Consider the following 21,174-nt stretch of genomic DNA (forward strand, 5'->3'; position numbering starts at 1 on the left):
CTCGTCTGACAGTGGTTAAACACCAATGAGTCTTTTTCTTTTCAACTACTTTCACTGCGTTAATCAGCAAATTTCAAAGATACCACTGACAACTAACACAGTATTTTTTCAGATTCTCTACATTATGGAAGTTTATTCTAAAATAATGCGTTTAGAAGTAGTTCAACAATGGCACAAAATCTGTAAGAAATGTATGAAAAATGTTGGAATTTTCGGAAGATTTATTAGTTAAAGAGGAAATAAAATCGAATTATTTAACAGTAGCAAGTAAAAATTCTTCTCACTTTCTATCACATTTCTTTTTCCAATTATTTTCTCTAATTATTTGTAGTATTACTCGGTGCAGCGATGAAGAAGAACAGATCTTTTTTGCGGGCACTGATCGATGCTAAAAATGAAGAATAATGCAGTGAAGAAATTTCCAGTTACATCACTTTGATTATACTACTTAGCTGGAAGAAGAATTTAATGTGATAGCTGTTCTCAATACTCCAGAAGACCTATACAAAGTAGATAAATTCACAGCGTTGATCCATCCCTGCGAGAGTGCGCCTATGCGTTCGACCTCAACTCACACTTCGTTTGAGGTTTTGGAACGCGTGTTGGCCTATACAATGACTTGCGGGGGCCAGCCGATGTGTCAAGTCAGTGTTTCTGTCCTCCCAGACAAGTCTGGTACCAATTTATGGACCCCGGAAGGATGAAAGGCCTGGTTTGCACTAGGCCGGAATCGAACCTTCGATCGACTGTAGCCGAAGCGGAGCTTCCTAGCGACTGCTCCATCACAATACTGTAATAGAAAACTCTTACTAATAAATTAAACGTGACTCAATAATAGTACCTTTTTAATTGGCTTATTTTGTACAAGGCAGATGGAAGAGTCGGTAAATGGATGGATTTGTGGCTACAAAAGAAATTTTCTCTTCGGATTCTTCCCCTATAACCTTCATGCCAGCTTAGTTTTCTGCTTATTTAACTGTACTCCTCTAAAACTGACCAACGCTCCTCTGGATGTAGTTTTAGGAGCAAAGGACTCAGCTTAGACTATGATTCAAGTGGCATGTAATCAGCAGTCTATATATTTATTTATATATTTCCCTGGATATTCCCCTCAGGAAAATTACATTAACCGGTGCGAAATCGATCATGTGAAAGATCTAAAGTAAAAAAGTCTCCAGGTAGTTTTCCATGAGTCTTTGCGATATGTAGCAGGATAACGGCACATTGGATTCCACTGCACTCCACCCTGTCGCTGAAAAAAAGTAGCTGAGAAATAAAACCTTGAAATATTAAAATGAATATGAAGGTAAGATAAAAGCATGAACACGAAAAGTAAGCAGAAATTAACTTCCTCGTCAAGAGAATTGCAATTACGTTTCTCTGCATCGTTATGTGTAGATAATCGAAAAGGTGCTAATCCGACCCTATTACCAAGAAAAAAAAACAGGCACCATTTTATTATAGTTTATAGGCGTAATCATCGACAACTCAGGTTGACGAACAAACAAAGATCATCGCCGCAAATTTAAGAAAAAATGACGTTGACGAACACATGATCACATGCTGTTAAATGGGTCAGGTCTCTACGGTTATTGCTTCGCGGTTCGTATCAAGTTTCTCAGCGAGCTAGTCACGTTCAGGACCGATGACAAAGTCGAGAGCAAAGGTAAAAAGTTAAAGATGCTTCTACATTTTGCAATAAACAACTCACAACAGCCTATCCACATTCAAACAGCCGTTGAAGTTAACGGAGCCTGTTAAGATCTCAATTTTTTTTCTAGATTATTTGGCTCCGTTTCCTTTAGAAATTAATCTCCTCAATTGAATTTGGTATTGAAAGTGTTCCAATTTACGAAGTGAAGGTATTATGAAGAAGTAAATTAGGAGAGCTTAGGATTCCGATTTATGACGACGGACGGAAAGCAAATAATGGAATGTACAAAGGTGAAGAAAATGATCAAAGTTAGCCACATTTTTGGTATGCTTATCATCATTGTTGCTGCTATAATTAAATAAGATTATAAGTAACCGCACATGGATACGCTTAAAATATTTACTAAAGTAGCCATAAAACCATTCCTTCAAAAAAAAAAAAAAGAAGAAGAAATTCTATGATTACTTTACCACTATCTTTCTTGCAGCAGTAACAGATCTGTAACAGCAGTAGGAACGAGCCCAACTTTTTTTTCGCTGCGAATGTCGAATGCCGCCATCACGCAGACGATGAGTCGCGCTCGAAGTGACACCATAACGACAGTTGATACGTTAAAGCGGTTTTACTGCGAAGGATTCGCTTCTCCGCGTAGAAGAGCATTCCTACAGAATGGATTTTGTTCACCTCACGCACATAAACTGAATATATGGAGAGATCGCCGGTCGCAGATTGCTCGTAACAGTGGGGGCATCATTGCAAGTCCTCCAAGACTTTTGCTTCGTGACCTCGCCTTTTCTTCAAAACAGGTGCACCATAAATATTGTGGTCCATGCGAAATAGTAGGGCAAAAAGCGACAGCACGACAGAGTCAAAAATCTACAGAATTTTCACTTGGTAAGTACTTCTTTGTAGCTAAAAAAACCATGTTTTATATATCGCGCTTTATATTTTCCGACACAAAAATCGAATGCCAACAGAAATCGTTCACATAAACAAAGAATCAACAACATCCAGAACCAACAATCGTACAGCAAAGATAAATAACTTAAATGAAGGATAGCCGGTGGGTTCATCGGGAGAAAATGAAAGGACGGCGGGTTGATGCATCCCGGAGAAAAATGCTAACTCATATGTAAATCGAATACGTTTATGCTTTATGCGATCGTCATCTGAGCGAATTTCCGTGCCAGTGCAACAGCTTCCTCTAACCGATTGATGTTCTCGCCAGTTGCCTGAAAGAAGACTTTCTAAAAGCATTCATTTATTAAATACTGAGTTTATGCTTTCAAAAATAGCGAAGTATGAAGCAGGCCTCTGCAGCAAGTTTGATTTCAAAAAGAAAAAAAACCGTACGAAAGGGATTTTTATACTGGGTTAGGTGATTACTTTTATACCACCTTCCAGTTGTCGAAATAGAAGCTTTATGATGAGAAAAATCTCATTAACGAGCTTGGAAAAATACGTCAAAGTAATAAAAAGGACATAGGATGCAAATACAGATAGAGGATGAAGAAGTTGCACTCAACTGGATATGACTAATTCGGCAAAGAAAAATCACTCCCAAATGAAATGAAAATGAAAAGTGAGAAAATGTTCCTGTATAAATCCTAATTAATGTCTCGCATCGCACCTGAGCGTTGGCGTCCTTTCCTCCTCCTCGACCACCGAGAATAGTGCAAACCTCGTTTACCCAGAGATTAGCTTTTAAACCAATTTCCACAAGGGACTATAAAGAGAAATACATGAAAACAACTTCAGAAATTTATGATATTCGGTATTCGATCCGAATAAGAAATTATCCTTGCTCATTCACTTACTTTGTCAACTTTTGCTAGTACTAACACTTTTCCACTCTCTTCGTTAACGGAGAATCCCATCACAGCCTTTGTAGTTTTGAGCTGTTTCAACGCATTATCGAGTACCTGTGAAATTATAGAGGGTAGGACTAGTTCGTCTAATACCGATGTGAAAAACTACCTTACTACTTGCACCGGCAGAAAAAACATGGACAATCACTTCTTTTTGATCATTTTGAGCGAGCTCTTTTGCTTCGGACAGCACCTGTAATTCTTACGTCCTACTGTACACTCATTATGAAATATTTAACGTGATGAAAATAAACTTTTTCTGCTACAGCAGCATCTGCTAATTTCTTGTAACCGTCTAAAGTCTTTTGCGCAGTTTTGCATTGTTCGCGCATAGCATCTTTGCGCCAGTAAGGCAACTGTGCTCCGTTGATCTCCTAAAATTACCGGTACATTATATAACCACAAAAATGACGAGGAAAAAAAGCAAGGTACCCACATCAATAAGCTCTTGAATTCTTTTAGCAGTAGCTTTGAATTTTTCCGAATCCAAAGCAATACCTTTATCAGCACATATTTCATCACAAAGAGCCTAAACATGTGCAAATTTCAGGTAGGAGAGTGAGTAAGTAAACAAATGATATATGAATGGCTCAAAAGAAAATTTAGATGAATAAATAAAACTTTTATTGAACCTTTGCTCTTGACGCAAGTCGATCGGCACGATTAATAGCTCTCTCAGCTTCAGGCCCAGTTAACGCAACAATTCTCCGAATTCCTTTGGCAATTGCCTCTTCGGAAGAAATCACTAGACTGCCGATATGACCCACATTGTGAAGATGACTTAACATCGAGATACGTTCATCTCAGATTTAATCGAAGGAGTGATTTATTTCAACGGCGACGTATCGCGAAATTAACGAAGTGGTGAAACCTGACAGAAAAATGGAACTTGGAATGTAGATTACGAATAAGAGCGTGCTCATGCTCAATTCCCCCTAATCGCCATGAAAACGGTGTTTTCCTATGGAGTACGTTAGAATGCGCCTTCTTGTACATTCTCCGGACTCTCAGGAGCCTGTTAATTGATTTTACTTGAATAGGCTGGTGAGGAGTCCTCAAAGATCTCATACCGCTCGCTCGACGACGAGGCGTGCGCACATGGGTAGAGCGTTTTCACGTACTTTGGTGGAACAAACTACATTTTTCAACGCAATTAAAGGAAACTTAAAGCGGGGCGACGCCGATATTCGTAATTAACATTTCTAACTTCATATTTTCATGTGGTTTACAAACTACACCAATTTCGTGATACACTGCCTTTAAGGGAGTACACTTAAAAGAAGCTCACGTTCCTCCGCAGAACTCTACAGTTGTCTTGAGACCAGCTCCGCTCTTGGGATCATTCAAAAGTTGTTCAACGGGAACACCGACGGAGACAACTCGTACTGGGTCTGGATAGTTCTGAAATACAAAGCATTTGAACTTGGTCTTCAATTGCGACGCATCCGTATTAGTTAAATTAGGGAAACAAACCTCATCAAACATCGCTCTGAGACCGCTGATCTCACGTGCTTGCGCAAGAGGAGCTTCCCTTGCATAAACAGGTTGACGGGTGTTAATTATAGCTTGGGCGATCACTTCGGTTTCTTTCACCTAAGAAATCAGATCGATACAATGATGAGTTAGACGCTACAATGCGAAAGGAGCACAAAATGTGAAGTCTTTTTGAACGATGGTTTGCACCTGCTTAACGGTCATTGCTTGTTTATTAGTGAAGTCGAATCTGAGCCGATCAGGTGCAACGAGCGAACCCTTCTGATCTGAATCAGCAAGCACACATCGGAGAGCATGGTTTAGAACATGAGTTCCGGTATGGTTCTTCATTATTAAAGATCGTCGGTCCTTTAAAAACAAGATTTTCTTAGCGTCAAATTGGAAGTAGGACGATTATAAATTAGAATACCACGATATGTGAAGCCATTGGACTCACCTCGTCGAAATTCTGAATTACATTGTCTCCTACCGAGAGGTTTCCATTTGCCGAACCCACGAGAACAATATAACCTCCTCTGACTTGACAATTTGAAACTACAAACTCGCTTCCCTAGATGCAAAACTTCAAGATTCAATGAGATACCAGAAAGAAGACGGCGAAGAGAAAAGTATACCTCCTCGTCAACCTTGCATAAAACACCGGTGTCATATATTTGTCCTCCCTGTTCTGCATAGAAATTTGTCTTATCAAGTAAAATAGCACCTTCGACACCAGAACCAATTGAATCAACAAACTTTCCTTCGCTTCGGATCGCAAGGATTTTACCAGTACAATATGAAAACTCTAAACAACCGAAACATAAAAAACGAGAGCTAGATGTACAGTATACGTTTATAGGAAGGACCATACTGTATTTTGCGGATCCATCGGTAGCCCCGTCAGCATGGTAATTGTATTTGGACGAATCATCTGTCGGAAGGATACCACGCTTTTGAAGTTCAGCAAGAGCATGGACGTCAAGGTCAAGAGTATCGCGGAATTTGCCGGCTCCAGCAGCGGACATCTCCTACAAGTCTTCGTGATTGGTAAAGAAAACTGACGTTCTATTAAAAAAAAAACTAATAGCTTGTGCAACCAAACTAAATCCGTTGAGGGAGTAACAGTAAAAACATAGTATTTCTAAATTATGTAGAAACTAACGACAGCCTTCTTCTTGCACTTTTCGAAGACAACTTGATCTATAGTGAGGCCTTTTTCTTCAGCCATCAACTGTGTCAGATCGGCAGGAAATCCATACGTGTCGTACAATCGCCAAGCAACATCACCTAATTATTAGTGTGTACTTCTAATTAAGTTCAAAGTGATATACGAGTTTGTTTCTACTGATGAAGATAAGAGTCTAAAATGGGAAGTAAGGGAAAAAACGGTCCTCGACTTCGAGACAAAGGTACAGGAAGAGACACGAGAACTAACTCTTTGTAGTAATCATCTATCAAAATTCGTCACGTTTCACTATTTTTTTATGTTCTACAACTGACTAATTAGAAGAAAAAGATGGAAGTAGAAAACATTTACCAGGGAATGTCTTCTGATCTGCAGTCAACCCAGCAACCGCACGTTGGAAGAGGACACGACCACGATTCAGAGTCTTCAAGAATTGTTTCTCCTCGTCGTTTATGATATCTTGAATTGTTTCAGGATCACGCCGAAGCTCAGGGAATGTGTCACCCTAGAATGTCTTCGTAATATGACATAAGAAATAACGCGAAAGAAGGGGAAGAAAATGGTACCAAGATGTTGATGACAACAGGCACAAGAGAAGCAAAGAATTCTGGTTGAGCATTAAGCTTCTCGGTCGCGTAGCGAACTCCTCTTCGAAGAACGCGACGCAACACGTAACTAAAGAAGCATATTGGCGCCTATGGAGTGAGAACCCAAGAACCTATTTAATTCACCCTCGGCCAGTATTGTCAGGACGACCACCATCGGCGAGAGCTATTGTGAGAGTCCTAATATGATCCGCTACTACCCTATAAGCCATGTCTACACCATCGGTATCATCGGCACCAACATTTCCAGTATACTCGCGAACGCCGGTGCCCTAAAAACTATTTCAAAAAAGAAGAGAAATATAGGAAAGAAGCATAAAGAGAGAAGACTACACCTCCTGTATAGCCTTGAAGATAGGCTGGAAAACATCAGTGTCATAGTTGGAGGTCTTATTTTGGATAACTGCGATCAAACGTTCCAGTCCAAGACCACAATCAATATGTTTTGCAGGTAGTGGCCTCAAAACACCGCTTTCCTCCCTAAAAATACGTTATTTAAAGACTTAGTGTAAAAGAGGATCCGAAAATTAGAAAAAAAAAATCCATCTGGACTGTCAGTTACTCGTTAGCGTTGAGCGAGTATGACATAGTCGCTCAACGCTAACGAATGTAATGATTAAGTAGAAGACTTAAATTATCAACGAAAAATCCCGGAAATTCAACATGAGGTAACATCACTCAATTCAAAAAGCTTAACGACATTCTGAAGAGAAGAGTTTCGTTCCTAATACAGGTAAAAAGGTGAAAATAATATGGTTTCGGAATAACCGTCGGTCTATTAATAAAAACACAAAGATATATTCCCTGAACTTTTTTCAAAAAACACACCTGTTGAACTGGATGAAAACAAGATTCCAAATCTCAACCACCATCGGATCGTCTGCGTTCACGAGATGACTAGCATCGCGACCTCCTACTCTATCGTAATGAATTTCTGAACAAGGACCGCATGGCCCTACATCACCCATCTCCCAAAAGTTGTCTTTCATCCCAAAGGGCAAAATGCGATTTTCAGGCATTCTGAAAGACAGAAAGTTAACAAAAATTCCTTCATATCAGGATGATATGACCTGGAAATGAGGAAGAACGCACCCAAGGCTCAACCAAATACTTTTAGCTTCCTCATCAGCTGGAACTCCAGCGCTATCGTCTCCCCCGAAATAGGACACGTAAAGGCGATCAGCCGGAATACCATACACTTCTGTGAGAAGCTCCCACGCCCAAGTAATTATTTCTTTCTGTGAGATCATTCAAATAATATACTTTCAACAATTACTGTTAATGCAAGTGAATAAGTTAGAACCTTGAAATAATCTCCAAAAGACCAGTTTCCAAGCATTTCGAAGAATGTATGATGATACACATCCTTCCCAACATCATCCAAATCATTGTGCTTTCCTCCTGCACGAATACACTTTTGAGTATTTACTGCTCGCTTCAACTTCGCTAAATCGCTGTTGGGATCAGCAACACCAAGGAAAAGTGGCTTGAACTGAAAGAAGCAAATAAATACAATTAAAGAGCCAGAAAAAAAATTATAGGCTTATACAGAGAATACAAGAATTGCACAAGAGGATCATGTGGATGAAGCAAAAAGTGAAGAAAAAAGGAAGAAATGAGATTAGGAAGACATGGAGAAAAAAGCTCACCTGATTCATTCCTGCATTAGCGAAGAGTAGAGTAGGATCATCATGTGGAATTACAGACGATGAATGCATGTAAGTATGTGCTCTCTTCTGTTTAAAATATTCGATAAAAGTGGAGCGCACCTGTAGTAAATAGTATACATAAAAAACAATGCATATAACACGAACTCTAAAGAGGTTACCTCATTTGCTGTTAGCTGTTTCATTTTTACCGAAACTGGTGACTGCGAACTACGCTCCGAGGTCTAGCGAGTAACCCTGCATGGAATAGTTCCTAACAAGTCGATTAAAATATGATGTTAACGAAGCTTAGATAGATAAGTGAAAACTCAGAACAACAATGAATAGTCAAGAAGTTTAAGAAAACTTCATTGATTCTATACACATAAACAATCAACAATCAACAAAATATCCAAAAGTGATACACTGGACTACAAGAGAAATAATGACCTATCCTATCCTATCCTACTTGAGCTCAACTCCAAGGTCCTTCATTCGCTGTTCTGTTCGTCGGAAAAGTTCATCGTGAGTTAGATTCTCTTTTCCTAAATTAAACGATGAAATAAAGCCAAGTTTCTGCAAATAAATTTATTGAGACGAATAAAACAATAATTAACCTTCTTGCTCGCTCTTCACAGCTTCACATTCATTGATAAATTGTTGTGCTAAACTCTCTCGTCCATGCTCTAGGTTTATAACACCACCTCGATATTTCTTATAGAATGCTGCTCTAACGATATCTTCACTATAGAAGATTTTTCGTACCTAAAACAATGAAACGTACTAGTTGGAAACGCGATGAAGACAAATAAAATCGTTATCGTGAGAGTTATAATTGCTTGAAATGAAAGAAAAGGAAAAACGGAGTTAGAACTCGAAATTATGCTCACAGGTTCGTCATATTTGGGATGTTTTGTGTTCCAATCGTGTGCTTCTAGAGGCGGGTGAGCGATGTAAACATCATACCTGCAACAGTACCGTGTGATTGAGTTAAAATCATTAAAGGTACATAAGTTTGTGAGGGTCAGCGCCTCGCTGACCGCGCTAGTCCGACATCACTGCAATGATGCAATTGACTCACCATAGCGGCCTTTCAGCCCACACCAATTGACCGGATCTTATGAGTCCTGTTATACGGTAGAAAATATTCCCTGAACGTTCTGCTCTAGTAATAGACGACGCCATGAATGACAGAGGTCCTGCGCTCAGTACCTTGCAGTAGCCGTGAGGCGCTCGGTCAAAGTCCGCAAATAAATCACGGACTTTCCGCACTTCTGCTACTGTACTGGGCCGCGCACTTATTGCTCGGCCCTGGATCCTAGATTCGTGTGCTTTTAGCACGAAAATGAAGTGAACTAGATTATTAGACGGGAAGAATAACAGGTTGAGTAATTGCTATTTGATACCTCATCTGACACAGATCGGGTTCTCTAGGAACTTGCGCCGGTACTAACTACCTCTGCTTGTTGGATTGTTGACCTAAGACGAGAGTTCTTTAATACCTTTTGGCATTGTGTCCCTGACCTTTCTCAACATTTACTACAGAAGAGAGGAATTACGGTAGATAATAACCAGGAAACTGTGGGTTAGAAGTTGCACTAGATATTTTGAATACAGTAGGGTAAAAGCGACATGCAGCAGTTGCGGTGCAGTTGCATGGTCCTTCCTCGACGTCAGCAGTAAGCCGCTGCGCTCGAAGCGGGGCGGTAGAGCTGGCTGCTGGAATCGAGGTGGGACCATCGCGAACTGCAGCGATGAACGATGGTAGTAAGGCTCCTCACTCCATCCTAACCGGTGCGCTCGTCCGCACCGCTTCGAACGCAACCGCTTACGCAACTGCGCCGCGCTTCACGTGTTTTTGACTCTACTACATATGAAACGTACAATGGTATTCTAGAAAATGTTTTCTGTCAAAAAATGATATGGCTTATTGATTGGTTAGTTGGTTCTGGATTGGTCAAGAGCATTAGATCTCCTGCGTCAATTTCTTCCCATCGTTTCGGGTGGACTCAGGCCAGCAGATTGTGATTAGACGAGGAACCGAGGGAGAATCCGTTTTCAAGAAAAAAGGAAGAATTGATTGTTTCTGGTTTAATTCTCCTATTACTCATTCTAATTTTGTAAATATGAAGAATAGTTAAAAAATAAGAAAATAAGATTTCTTACATTGCCTCAATCGCCTATGATTTTTTGGACGGATTTTTCCAGATTTCCCCGATGCGGTCGACGACGTAAGCTGGTACAGAAGCTAGCCTCTAAATTGATTCACCTCTGAAAAAGAGGCTCATGTGCGTAGATGCAAACGCTGTAGAGAAAATTCCAGTTGAACGTAATCCAGAGGTTAAAAAAAGGAAGAAAACGAGAGTTGCTGCTTTAATTTTCCTATTACACCTTCTAATCTCGTACACATGAAGGAGGGAAGTGAGCTTCCTCACGTTATCGTGTCCGTCTGCAAACTGGGAAGACGGATCTCCCCAAGTTTTTGGAGTTTGGACGGTAATATCTACTTGCTGTAGGAACCTATTCATTCTTCATTATATATGGTTAATCGGCGGGCTGATTTCATCGCCTGACGCGATTACCCACATCTTCGCCGAGGTGTGCCGTCCTTGAACACAGCTCTGCCCAACCTTCTCGATCTTCTGCGAGAGCTTGCACAGAATCAATCCATTCGTCGCTATTCCAAATTCTGCAAAACCTTACGTCTCTCCTGAACTGCCTATCCATGCCGAGCGTCCTCAGGTCCTCTTTTACCACCTCAGTCCAGAACTTCCGTTTTCGGCCAGGTGGCTTCTTCCAGCTCGAATCCGAAGAACTCTTCAGAACTCGTTGGACAAGGCGATCTACCGGTCTCCTTAATATATGACCAAAGTAGCGAAGACGATTTACTTTAGCCGCTTTCGAAGGCGGTGCAAGATGATGATATTTTCCACGTGTCATCCTCCGGTAAACCACATCAATTTCTGCGTAAAGATCTTCATTGTGGCATACCCTAGGCCAAAAGTAGCCAAGTAGCCGTCTAAGAAGCTTTCGTTCCGTGCAGTCAAGCCTCTCCATAACCGTTGATGGTGCTGCCCAAGTCTCCGATCCGTGCATCATGATGGGGCGAAGTGCGGATAGGTAGACTCGCAGCTTGACTTCGTTGGTGATGGGGGTCGACCACAGGCATTTCGTTAAGGAGTTAGATGCAGAAGTGGCCTTAGCGCATCTTTGCTGAACATCTCTGTCGCAGCTGCCATTGTTCTTCAGCGTACAGCCTAGGTAACACAACTCATCGACGAGTTCTATCGGTTGTCCGTCCACCCTGATTCCCGTTCCTAGTCTCGAAGAGATCCACATTTGCTTACATTTATCAGGGCGTAGGCGTAGTCCATAGGCTGCAGCCAGCTTCGATACAAGGTTGACAAGATGTTGAAGTTTCGTACTGCTTTCCGCGAATATAACAACATCGTCGGCGTACTCGAGGTCAGTCAAGGGGCACCCTGACGGTGCTAAGATAATGTCGGCAGGACACTGGTCGACTGTTCTTCGCATAATGTCGTCGATGGCGAAATTGAACAGGAAGGGTCCTGCCACCGCCTCTTGTCTTACTCCAGTTACCACTTCAAACGGTGTTGTACATCCGGCTGGTGTTCGAACTGCAGCAGTTGTTCGTTGATTCATGTCATCAAGCAAGCGAACGATCTTTCCTGGTACTCCATCGGCGCTCAGCGCGTTGAGAAGACGGCCTCGGTGAGGAGAGTCGAACGCGGCTTTAAAGTCCAGAAACACTAGTTGCATTGGCTTCGAATACCGCTGCCAGATTTCGATCACTCTCCTGACGATGAACACTTGGTCAATCGTAGATCGACCAGGACGAAAGCCAGCTTGCTCGTAGCGCGTTGTTTCTTCGCGATGTTTAGTGAGTCGGTCTAGGATAATGCGCTCCAATACCTTGTACATAACACGCAGCAAGGAGATTCCTCGATAATTCCTTGGGTCCGTGACGGATAACTTCTTGTGGAGGGGAATTATGATAGCGTTTTTCCACGAATCAGGTATCCTTTCGTCTATCCATACTGAACGGATGATCTTTGTCATCTCACGAATCCCAGAAGGAAGAAGATATTTTAGCATTTCTGCGCTAATCCCGTCGTCTCCACCAGATTTTCCATTCTTCATTTCCTGAATACAGACTAGAACCTCCGCCTCGGTTGGTGGTTCCTCGTTAACCGCATATGTCGGCCTATGGACGTGCTTGAGTTTAGGAGCTGACGGTGCTAGCCGGTTCAGCAAGGTCTTGAAGTGTTCCTTCCAAATTGGAAGGGTTGCTTCACATATTAGTAGTGCTGAGGACATGGGAACATCCTTTCATTTTGCCGCTATACTGTTTTAGTAGAGCGTAGGCTTTCCGCGGGTTCCTGTCCTCCCACGCCTTCTCAAACTCCATCGCTCTAGACGCCCACTCGTTATCGCGGTCTTGTTGCAGCTGATGGCGCAGTTTCCTTCTAAGACGCTTTTCCTGATTGATGTCACCAGTGCTGGGAGCGACATATGCACAATTGTATGTGGATTTTGTTTCCGCAGATGCAAAGGCAAACTTCTTCCGCGGCAATAGAACCGGGAGCGTTTCCCTTGCAGCGTCCTGGATGTACTTTGTGAAGGAATCCGCATCGCTAAGCTTCTTCCTGGTCCGTACTTCAACATGGACACATGTTGGCGGAATTTTCTTCTGCATTCATCGTCTTTCAGACCTGCCATGTCGATTTTCGGTTGAAGAGGAACTCCTCGGTTTCTCTTGTGGAACCGTATCTTGAAGCTGAGAAGAACTGGACGGTGGTGAGAGTCGAACGCGACGTCCCAAACAGCTCTAGATTTTCGGATATCTGACTGAGGAATGTTCCTCGCCAGAACGTAGTCGAACTGAAGCTTAAGAGTCCTCATCTTCCGCTTGCTCTGCTCTTCAGGCGTTAAAAGGGTTGACCCCTGCCACGTGAGCTAATGGCGTCGATGATTCCTCTTAAACGTGGAAGCGATGATGAGGCCCGTCTGTTCGCACAAGTCGACCAGACGGTCACCGTTGTCCGACGTGCGCTCCGCTGGATAGTACCATTTTCCTAGCACATCGGATTGCTGTTCGAGTCCCATCTTCGCATTTGCGTCGATTCCGACAATGACCACCTGCTGGCTTGGTATTTTAGACATCAACGCATTGAGTTCATCATAGAAGGGGTCCTTACTGTTGTCCTCAGCGGTTTCCGTAGGTGCGTGAGCATTTACGATCCAGAGTTTACGTCCTCTGCGATCCCGCAGTCGTAGGAAGGCACATCTAGAAGACGTTGAGCCAAATTCCTCCACCAGGTTCTTGTAATCGTTCCTCACAGCTATCGCGCAGCCACCTACTTTGTTCACATCAGCATCGCCGCAGTATATGGTGTAATTTTCGATGCTGATGACGGGCCGATCTCTCATGCGTGTTTCCTGCAGTGCAGCAAAAGGCACACAGAGATATCGCAGAAGTCTGGATAGAGCGGCTTGTTGGAGTTCACTCGATAGTGTTCGGCAGTTCGGCGTGACGAAACGAATGGTTGTTGCCAAAGATTAAATGCTCCCTTCAGGCAGTTGAACTTTCAGGTTATGGGCTTTGGCGGTGTGCTGGACGACAGCACCTTTTTGCAATGTATGGGAAGCTTTCGCCATATAACAGTTGAGGTTATATAGCTCGTACGTTCCCAATGCGTACACTCCAATGCCTGATTGCGTTTAGTTAAAGCAGGGCCACCACGTGCAGGTAGCAATCAGACTTGTATACGCGGCCTCATTATATATATATTATATATTATACATTATATATTATATATTATATATTATATATTATATATTATATATTATATATTATATATTATATATTATATATTATATATTATATATTATATATTACACTATATTCACGTGTATTCTTCAGTACAAACCTAAAAGTTTACTTTCACCTTAATATTACTACTATTATATTTTCTTTATTAATCAGATCAAGATGCTAGCAGACTTGCGAAATTCTCATTCGATACTTAGCCTTCTTAGAGAAGCTCTTTTTTACAAGTTTCTATGAAAGAAAATCAATTTTTTTCTCATTTTCACTAGGACGACTGAGAAGAAAGAGGAGTCGACGAAGTGTCGCTTCGTCAACAACCGCCGCCCTTTTGTGAAGCTGAATTTCCGAACGACGCGACCGACTCGTCCTGGATTACATTCGGAGTGCGAAACGTTCCTTGTTGACTTCGCGCAGAGTGACCAACCGATTAGTGGAGCGGCCGAGCCGGTGCAGCACGGCTTCCACTTGCTTGCTCGATACGTCGTTCTAATTCTCTCCTTCTATTTACACACTAGTCATCATTTCAATCTGTTCAGCAAGGTTGAGATATACTGATTTTTCAACACTTTGGTATGGTGCTTGTTGCTTTTGCTCTCGTTTTGTTTTTCTTCTATTGAAGTGAACCATCATCCACATCTGTCAGTCCATATATCTCTAAATAAAATGTGAACAATTAATTTTGATGAATAAATGAAATAGCGACGAAACGATAAACAGTATTGTTTAAATAACTGAATGGTAATAAGATTTTGAAGATAACTCTTCCAAATCAAAGTTATCAAATCAACAATACAAATAGAGGAAGAGATTCTTTTTGAGTCACCTGTTAACGGGCAACAAGAAAATACTTTCTTCTCGTCCTCTTTTAGGTATTACGGATGCTCCCAACGAACAACTGGAACGGTTGCTAAACACATAGACATTCATAATGGAGAAGGAAATACCTAACAGTTTTCATCGTCACGTTTCCATCATTCTTTGATTATCATCAGTTTCCTCTCGTTTTCTATGTGTTTTTATCTTTTTTTAATTGCTGGAGCCCTCTACAGAAAGTCGTTTAACTAATTAGCGTTCAACGTTTCCAACGATTCAAAGAAAAAAGGCCACTTCTGAAATGCACGGAACTCTAGACTCATTCCATTTAGCTCATAGGAATTTCGCCCCATTTCCGTGTTCGATAGGTCTTTTCAGGATTGATGTGATGGTTCTGATTACACTGTAGTCTCGGTTCGAATGACAACGTATTCTAATTTCAGTCCACGCTGTTCCTGTTTTTGCTTTGGTTTGGCTACACAGATGTTTTATCCACAACCCTTTCCCAATGATTGATCGGTTTTCAAAAAAGAGGGAAGAATAGTGAAAAGAAAGGTTACGTTTTACTAACGAAACTTATAATCCTTTCATCACTTCTGGTGAAGAGCAAAACACTTCCTTTTTATTCCAAGGTCTCAAAGGCAGTACTGAAACGTATACGCTCCTACTTTATAAGTCCATACTTTACTGCTTCTACTTTTCACAACCTTATCAGTTCATAGTTATGTATGATACACATCGTTTTTCTCAAGCTACCACTTTTTTAAATGTAGATCTCACTATTTAGTTTTGTTTACTGACACTTACTGACAAAACGCTTCAGCGTTTCTCTAATCTCGGAATGATTCTTGCGAGACTATTAAAACCGAGCATCGGTGGAAGCTTCATCTGACAATGGATGGAAAAACAGCCCCATTACGTCCGATTTTGAGTGCTTTCTAGAGAATCCTATCACATCCCGCTAAGGAGAGCCTTCAAAAGTTCAAGCCTGCGCTATAAATATCTGCCATTATAGTAGAATGATCAATATGTCTGGAATTTTCCATCATACTACACTAGACAATATTGTGAACGAAATAAAGGGTTTCTTTAATCGAACTTAGTTTTTTTTTGATTGGATTTGCTTGTAATCGCAACTGTTTTTGGTTTCTTCGCCTTAAACCCATCATGAATCTGTGTATTTTCGACCCACTTCTAGTTCAGCCTCTTAGACTTCTTGGTTTGACAGTGGAAGAATCCACTTGATTGTCTACTTAAGCTGCCTATAAAACAACTCCCTTGCGATTTACACGAAAGAACTCGCAATCTGCTCATTGGGGAAACGTCAAATAGTCGTCTTGTTTCGTTGGGTTCTTGCATATTGAAAAAAAAAAACTCGTTCCGGCTGCACCTTTTGATTGCGCTGGATTATTTTTCATTGGGTTTTTTTTCTTTTCTATGCACGATTTTCACTACGAAGGTAGTTATGCTGTAGGACTACCTGACAACACTGTTTGGCTTCGTTACACTAGTAGCGAATGAATAACTTTCATCTTTTCGATCTACACTGCTTCCATTCACAATAGCCCCTGGAGATTTCTCACACGGTAGCCTTCTTCGTTTATACGCGCAAATGAATTTGTGATGGCGTAATGCATTTAAGATCTTAAGAATCGCAGGAAGTAAGGAAAATGTATTTATGTTCTCTTATCATACCAACGAGGTTTTGGTAAAAATTTTTTCGACAGTTTCGCTCTTATCAAAGTTCGAAGTCTGATGCTGCGCATATGCCATCAACACCTCCTTTCTCCTCCCCAAGCCACGACATTGTTCTAAGTACGCTACCCAAGAACTGAAGGAAAACAAACTGACCAATCTGAATGATTAGCGGGGCTGGTGAACCACATCGTTCTACCAGATTGTCACTTTGGACGAATGAGATCTACGCACTGTGCAGCATCCATAAGTACTAATGTGGGGATAGTGCTAAGGAACTGCATGTGGAACCATATTATTGCTCACAGAGTGTTTGAACGGCATAAAATCACCAGTAATTGATAAGGACTCACATCTGTTACCTATTTATGGATTCCTGACGAAGCCAGAATGTTTCCATTGCCTTCATAGCAGATATTTCTTTCTCGTGGGCTAATATCTTTGTTTCAAACTCATTTCATGTTTCTCACTCTTGTGGCGTCTTAATGGTGTCATCGTGTTCGGGCCCTTTTACCAGCTAAATACTCTTTGATAGGCAGACTCAGCATCCTTCCAGTTTCTCCAATATAAATGGCGTTGCATGTCAGGCGTTCTATCTGGAAGACTACTCCGATCCCCGTGCAATCTCCATTTTTACCGAATAGACAACCAACACAGCACTCCGATATACATTGCCTGTCGTACCAAACATTTTACACTTGCAACACCATTTTGCAGCTTTATTTGAGCATTTAAATGTAGCAGTCAATCATGGCTTGGTTCTTCTCGAGTAAGTTTTATGTACTGCAATTGCTCGTTCAAAATTCTGAAGCATCCATTTCGGATTGCGCTGATGTCACAATAAAGCAATCGCAAAGCTACTGGCCAAAGGCTTGCTTCAGTTCTTACTATTTGCTTTATGAGCCGGAAACAGCCGATAATGGAAGCTTTCCCACACATGTACCGCTGATATATCGATGGTTTCTTTATTGTGACATCAAAGCAATCCGAAATGGATCCTTTAGAATTTTGAAAGATTCCATTACATAAAACTTACTTGAAAGTTAAGTAAGTTTTATGTAATGGAATGTTTTATGTAACGGAAATATGTAATAACCATGGTTGGCTGCCTTATTTAAACGCTCTAATAAAACTGCACAATGGCACTGGAATTGTGAGATCGTATCGCAGGGAAAGCTCAAACAACATACTGATAAACGCAACATCGGCTCTTCCTGTTGACATCAGAAAGGCAATTGTCTGCAACATGGTCAGAATAGCTACAGCAAATTAGCTCATTTAAACGGATACATAAGATCGAAACCCAACGGCCATTTTCGAGCTGGAAATGAAATATGCAGGTCCCCACGTGCAGGTAGAATTCTCGTGCGCATTCTCTTCATCTCCGATTCCTTAACTGCTGCGACAAATCGAATTCTCTTGCGAACACAGTTGCAAGATGACCTTGTATCAGTGAATATCCAGAACGAGAGCTTCAAACGACCGTGGTTCGTAATAGACTACGATAGGCAATGTATATCGGAGTGCTGCGTTGGTTATCCATTCGATAAAACTAGAGATTGCACGAGGGTCGGTGTAGTCCTCCAGATAGAATGCCTGACATGCAATGCCATTTATATTGGGGAAACTGGAAGGATGCTGAGTCTGCGTATCAAAGAGCATTTAGCTGGTAAAAGAACCCGAACACGATGAAACCATTAGGACGCCACAAGAATGAGAAACATGAAATGAGTTTGAAACAAAGATATTAGCCCACGAGAAAGAAATATTTGCTAGGAAGGCAACGGAAACATTCTGGCTTCCGTCAGCAATCCATCCATAGATAACAGATGTGACTCCTTATCAATTACTAGTGATTTTATGCCGTTCAAACACTCTGTGAGCAATAAGATGGTTCCACATGCAATTCCTTAGCACTATTCCCGCATCTGTACTTATGGATGCTGCACAGTGTGTAGATCTCATTTGCCCAAGGTGACAATCTGATGGAACGATGTGGTTCACCAAACCCACAAGTCGTTCGCATTGGTCAGTTTTCCTTTTGGAATTCTTGCGTGGTGCACTTTGAACAATGTCGAGGTTTGGCGAGGAGGCAGGAGGAGTTTGATGGAGTATGCACATCATCAAATACTTCGAACAATCTTCAGGGCTTTGATAAAGACGAAAATGTCGGAAAAAAGTTTCACCAAAGCCTCGATGGCGTAACAAGAAAACATAAATACAGTTCCCAACGCAGGTCTCAAGAAGAGATGACTTGGAGATTTTAAGAAAGATGAGTTCTAAGATGAAGATGTGTTCTAGAAACAACAACTAAAAATTTGATTACCTGATTTCAAACGTACAGTAAAACTTGGTCTCTCAGATATTTGACTTGAAAAAAAAATGGAAAGTTGCACAAAATTGTACAGTTATTTCCGTATTTCCAGAATTTTGCCGCTGATCTGTATCGTGGAACGAGAGGGAACATTAAATATCTGGCACTGCTTTTCAACCTTTTTCTTTGTTTTTTCAAAATTTTCTGGAAAATTTTTTTGAGCTGAACATGTTACAGGATCTTGTTTTATGAACGATATTGTTGTTTGGTAAGACACAAAAAATTTTGAAAGCATACATTTACTGAAAAGGATGAATGTTGCATCCGTAGAAATACAATGAGGTCTTCGCATGATATTCTTCGGTTTTAGTATCGTTTTATTTAGAAAAAACACACGCACAATGAAAGGATGGTCAAATTAGGGCCAAAAAGATATATTCGCTCCTGGAATTTTTTCTTCATAATCGTTGCTTATGTTAGCAATGTGATTGTAGTTCGCTCAGTTGTAGATCATGCCATTCTTCAAATCATTCGATGTCTCTTCTTATGGCTTTCTCGATCACTCTATCAAGAAAACTAATGACGACTCTTTATATTTAAAATAAAAACGTCGCTCGTTATTCACTTACCAGCCTGGACGTTCGAAAGCCGGTCTTCAGTCTTTTTTTGGTGTTCGCTTCGCTCGCCTTCACCGATCAACAGGAAATAACAGTAGCGACATTTTTTTTGTAAAAATAGAATTGCTTTATCAACGCTTTCTTCAGTTTTCTTTACCCGAAAATTTAAGCATAGATGGAAGATTTTATGGTTTTTCCCTAATTCCGTCCGTTCTACATTTGAGGAACAATCAAACTTGATTTTACATCTATGTTTCTCTCAAATCTCCGCGATTCATTCAAAGTATGAGTTTGGGGCTCCTGCGCACCACTCCGACGCAGTGGAACCCGTCCCCCACACTCTATAGCTTTGTGGCATCGGCGCACCATTCCGACTCCGTGGATCCGTCCCACCCCATTTTGCAGCTACCTGACTTTGGGGCACGAATTCGACTCCACAAAACCCGTCTCAGGCAATTTTACCACGTTGGGGCTCCAGCGCACCAATCCGACGCCATGGTATCCGTCTCTCTCTCTTTTTGGAATCTTTTGACTGAGTCACACATACATACACAGACGCACACACGTGATAGAATACGCCCGTTATTATATAGCACTATAGTTTGCAAATTTGAAAGTATACGTTCACATAAAAATTTATTGACCCTCACTAACATATGACAGAAATAAACTTGCCTTATTAAGGTGAAGATACATGATTAAATAAGTTCGGACAAAGGTGAAAATGTAGAGTGCTCGCACATCAGGTGCATGACGATGGTTCGGTACCTCACCGTCACAGAGTTTTGCATCATTATGGAGTATTTTCGTGACACACAGACAAACAAACAAACAAACACACACACACCGACTAAGCGCGTTATTATATAGCATGATTAGCTATCATCACATAGTCATATTTCCATATTCATATCTCATAATCATATTTCCAAATAAAAACTACATCACGGACCCAATGTTGAGGGCGGTTCTACAGGGCGGACGACAATTACGAAAAGAACGAAGAGAGCCTTTAGATAAGAAGTATAGTTATTCTGGAAGTTTCCTTTTTGACACTTTTCACATGTCTCATCGAATTAAAGAAAAGATACTGGATTGAATTGCCTCGTAGCTTTGCTGCGGTATGTTTGTTGTGCGATATCGATTGCAAATAATCCAAGTTTTTTGAGAGGATCGTTGAAAGTCCTTGCACGTTTTTATATTGTTGTTTGGTTTATGACAACACTTGAGGCAATTGAACGGGAGTTGGTGGGACACTGGTAGTCAGTTGTTCATCCTGGATTCTACGCGTTCTTTTTTGACTGTTTTTTTTTGCTGTCTATTTCATTTTTTGTTGTATCTTCTCTGATTATTTTGACCATTCTTGGTTTATATTCCCCTCACATGCACGGTCCAAAAAGATCAATAATATTGTTCTGTGGGACAATTTAATGAGTAGGTTGCACTGCTTTC

General features: G+C 41.1%; 6 protein-coding genes across 9 annotated transcripts; all 6 read right to left on the reverse strand.

The window, feature by feature from the left end:
- Nucleotides 1-640: 640 nt before the first annotated feature.
- RB195_005984 (uncharacterized protein) lies at nt 641-8,638 on the reverse strand (the record flags this gene model as incomplete). Of its 2 annotated transcripts, XM_064178822.1 has the most annotated exons (28): nt 641-790; nt 842-904; nt 998-1,038; nt 1,131-1,252; nt 2,348-2,449; nt 2,864-2,886; nt 3,285-3,380; nt 3,472-3,576; nt 3,632-3,715; nt 3,777-3,896; nt 3,959-4,051; nt 4,155-4,302; nt 4,811-4,923; nt 4,996-5,115; nt 5,206-5,364; nt 5,453-5,566; nt 5,631-5,800; nt 5,867-6,023; nt 6,158-6,282; nt 6,533-6,686; nt 6,748-6,856; nt 6,913-7,058; nt 7,122-7,266; nt 7,615-7,806; nt 7,879-8,024; nt 8,090-8,278; nt 8,436-8,555; nt 8,615-8,638. In XM_064178822.1, 28 exons carry the CDS (start codon nt 8,636-8,638, stop codon nt 641-643), a joined length of 3,330 nt encoding a protein of 1,109 aa, XP_064035828.1. The 2 variants fall into 2 exon arrangements, with proteins under 2 accessions (XP_064035828.1, XP_064035829.1); XM_064178821.1 differs by lacking the exons at nt 641-790; nt 842-904; nt 998-1,038; nt 1,131-1,252; nt 2,348-2,449 and having other exon boundaries at nt 2,809-2,886.
- A 259-nt stretch (nt 8,639-8,897) lies between these two features.
- RB195_005985 (uncharacterized protein) lies at nt 8,898-9,843 on the reverse strand (the record flags this gene model as incomplete). 2 transcript variants are annotated; one of them, XM_064178824.1, is made up of 5 exons in its annotated part: nt 8,898-8,977; nt 9,050-9,197; nt 9,323-9,398; nt 9,514-9,750; nt 9,839-9,843. In XM_064178824.1, the coding sequence occupies 5 exons, from the start codon at nt 9,841-9,843 to the stop codon at nt 8,898-8,900; spliced, it is 546 nt and encodes a 181-aa protein (XP_064035830.1). The 2 variants fall into 2 exon arrangements, with proteins under 2 accessions (XP_064035830.1, XP_064035831.1); XM_064178823.1 differs by lacking the exon at nt 9,839-9,843 and having other exon boundaries at nt 9,514-9,617.
- A 1,151-nt stretch (nt 9,844-10,994) lies between these two features.
- On the reverse strand, nt 10,995-12,770 carry RB195_005986 (uncharacterized protein; the record flags this gene model as incomplete). 2 transcript variants are annotated; one of them, XM_064178826.1, is made up of 1 exon in its annotated part: nt 10,995-12,770. In XM_064178826.1, one exon carries the CDS (start codon nt 12,768-12,770, stop codon nt 10,995-10,997), a length of 1,776 nt encoding a protein of 591 aa, XP_064035832.1. The 2 variants fall into 2 exon arrangements, with proteins under 2 accessions (XP_064035832.1, XP_064035833.1); XM_064178825.1 differs by having other exon boundaries at nt 10,995-12,593.
- On the reverse strand, nt 12,745-13,149 carry RB195_005987 (uncharacterized protein; the record flags this gene model as incomplete). Its single annotated transcript, XM_064178827.1, has 1 exon — nt 12,745-13,149. One exon carries the CDS (start codon nt 13,147-13,149, stop codon nt 12,745-12,747), a length of 405 nt encoding a protein of 134 aa, XP_064035834.1.
- Nucleotides 12,804-13,355, reverse strand: RB195_005988 (uncharacterized protein; the record flags this gene model as incomplete). Its single annotated transcript, XM_064178828.1, has 1 exon — nt 12,804-13,355. The coding sequence occupies one exon, from the start codon at nt 13,353-13,355 to the stop codon at nt 12,804-12,806; it is 552 nt and encodes a 183-aa protein (XP_064035835.1).
- Nucleotides 13,356-13,409: 54 nt separating this feature from the next.
- RB195_005989 (uncharacterized protein) lies at nt 13,410-13,883 on the reverse strand (the record flags this gene model as incomplete). The annotated part of the gene is made up of 1 exon (XM_064178829.1): nt 13,410-13,883. The coding sequence occupies one exon, from the start codon at nt 13,881-13,883 to the stop codon at nt 13,410-13,412; it is 474 nt and encodes a 157-aa protein (XP_064035836.1).
- Between the last annotated feature and the right edge of the window lie 7,291 nt (nt 13,884-21,174).

The sequence above is a fragment of the Necator americanus genome, chromosome I, assembly GCF_031761385.1.
Source record: "Necator americanus strain Aroian chromosome I, whole genome shotgun sequence".
Classification (NCBI taxonomy): Eukaryota; Metazoa; Nematoda; class Chromadorea; order Rhabditida; family Ancylostomatidae; genus Necator; species Necator americanus.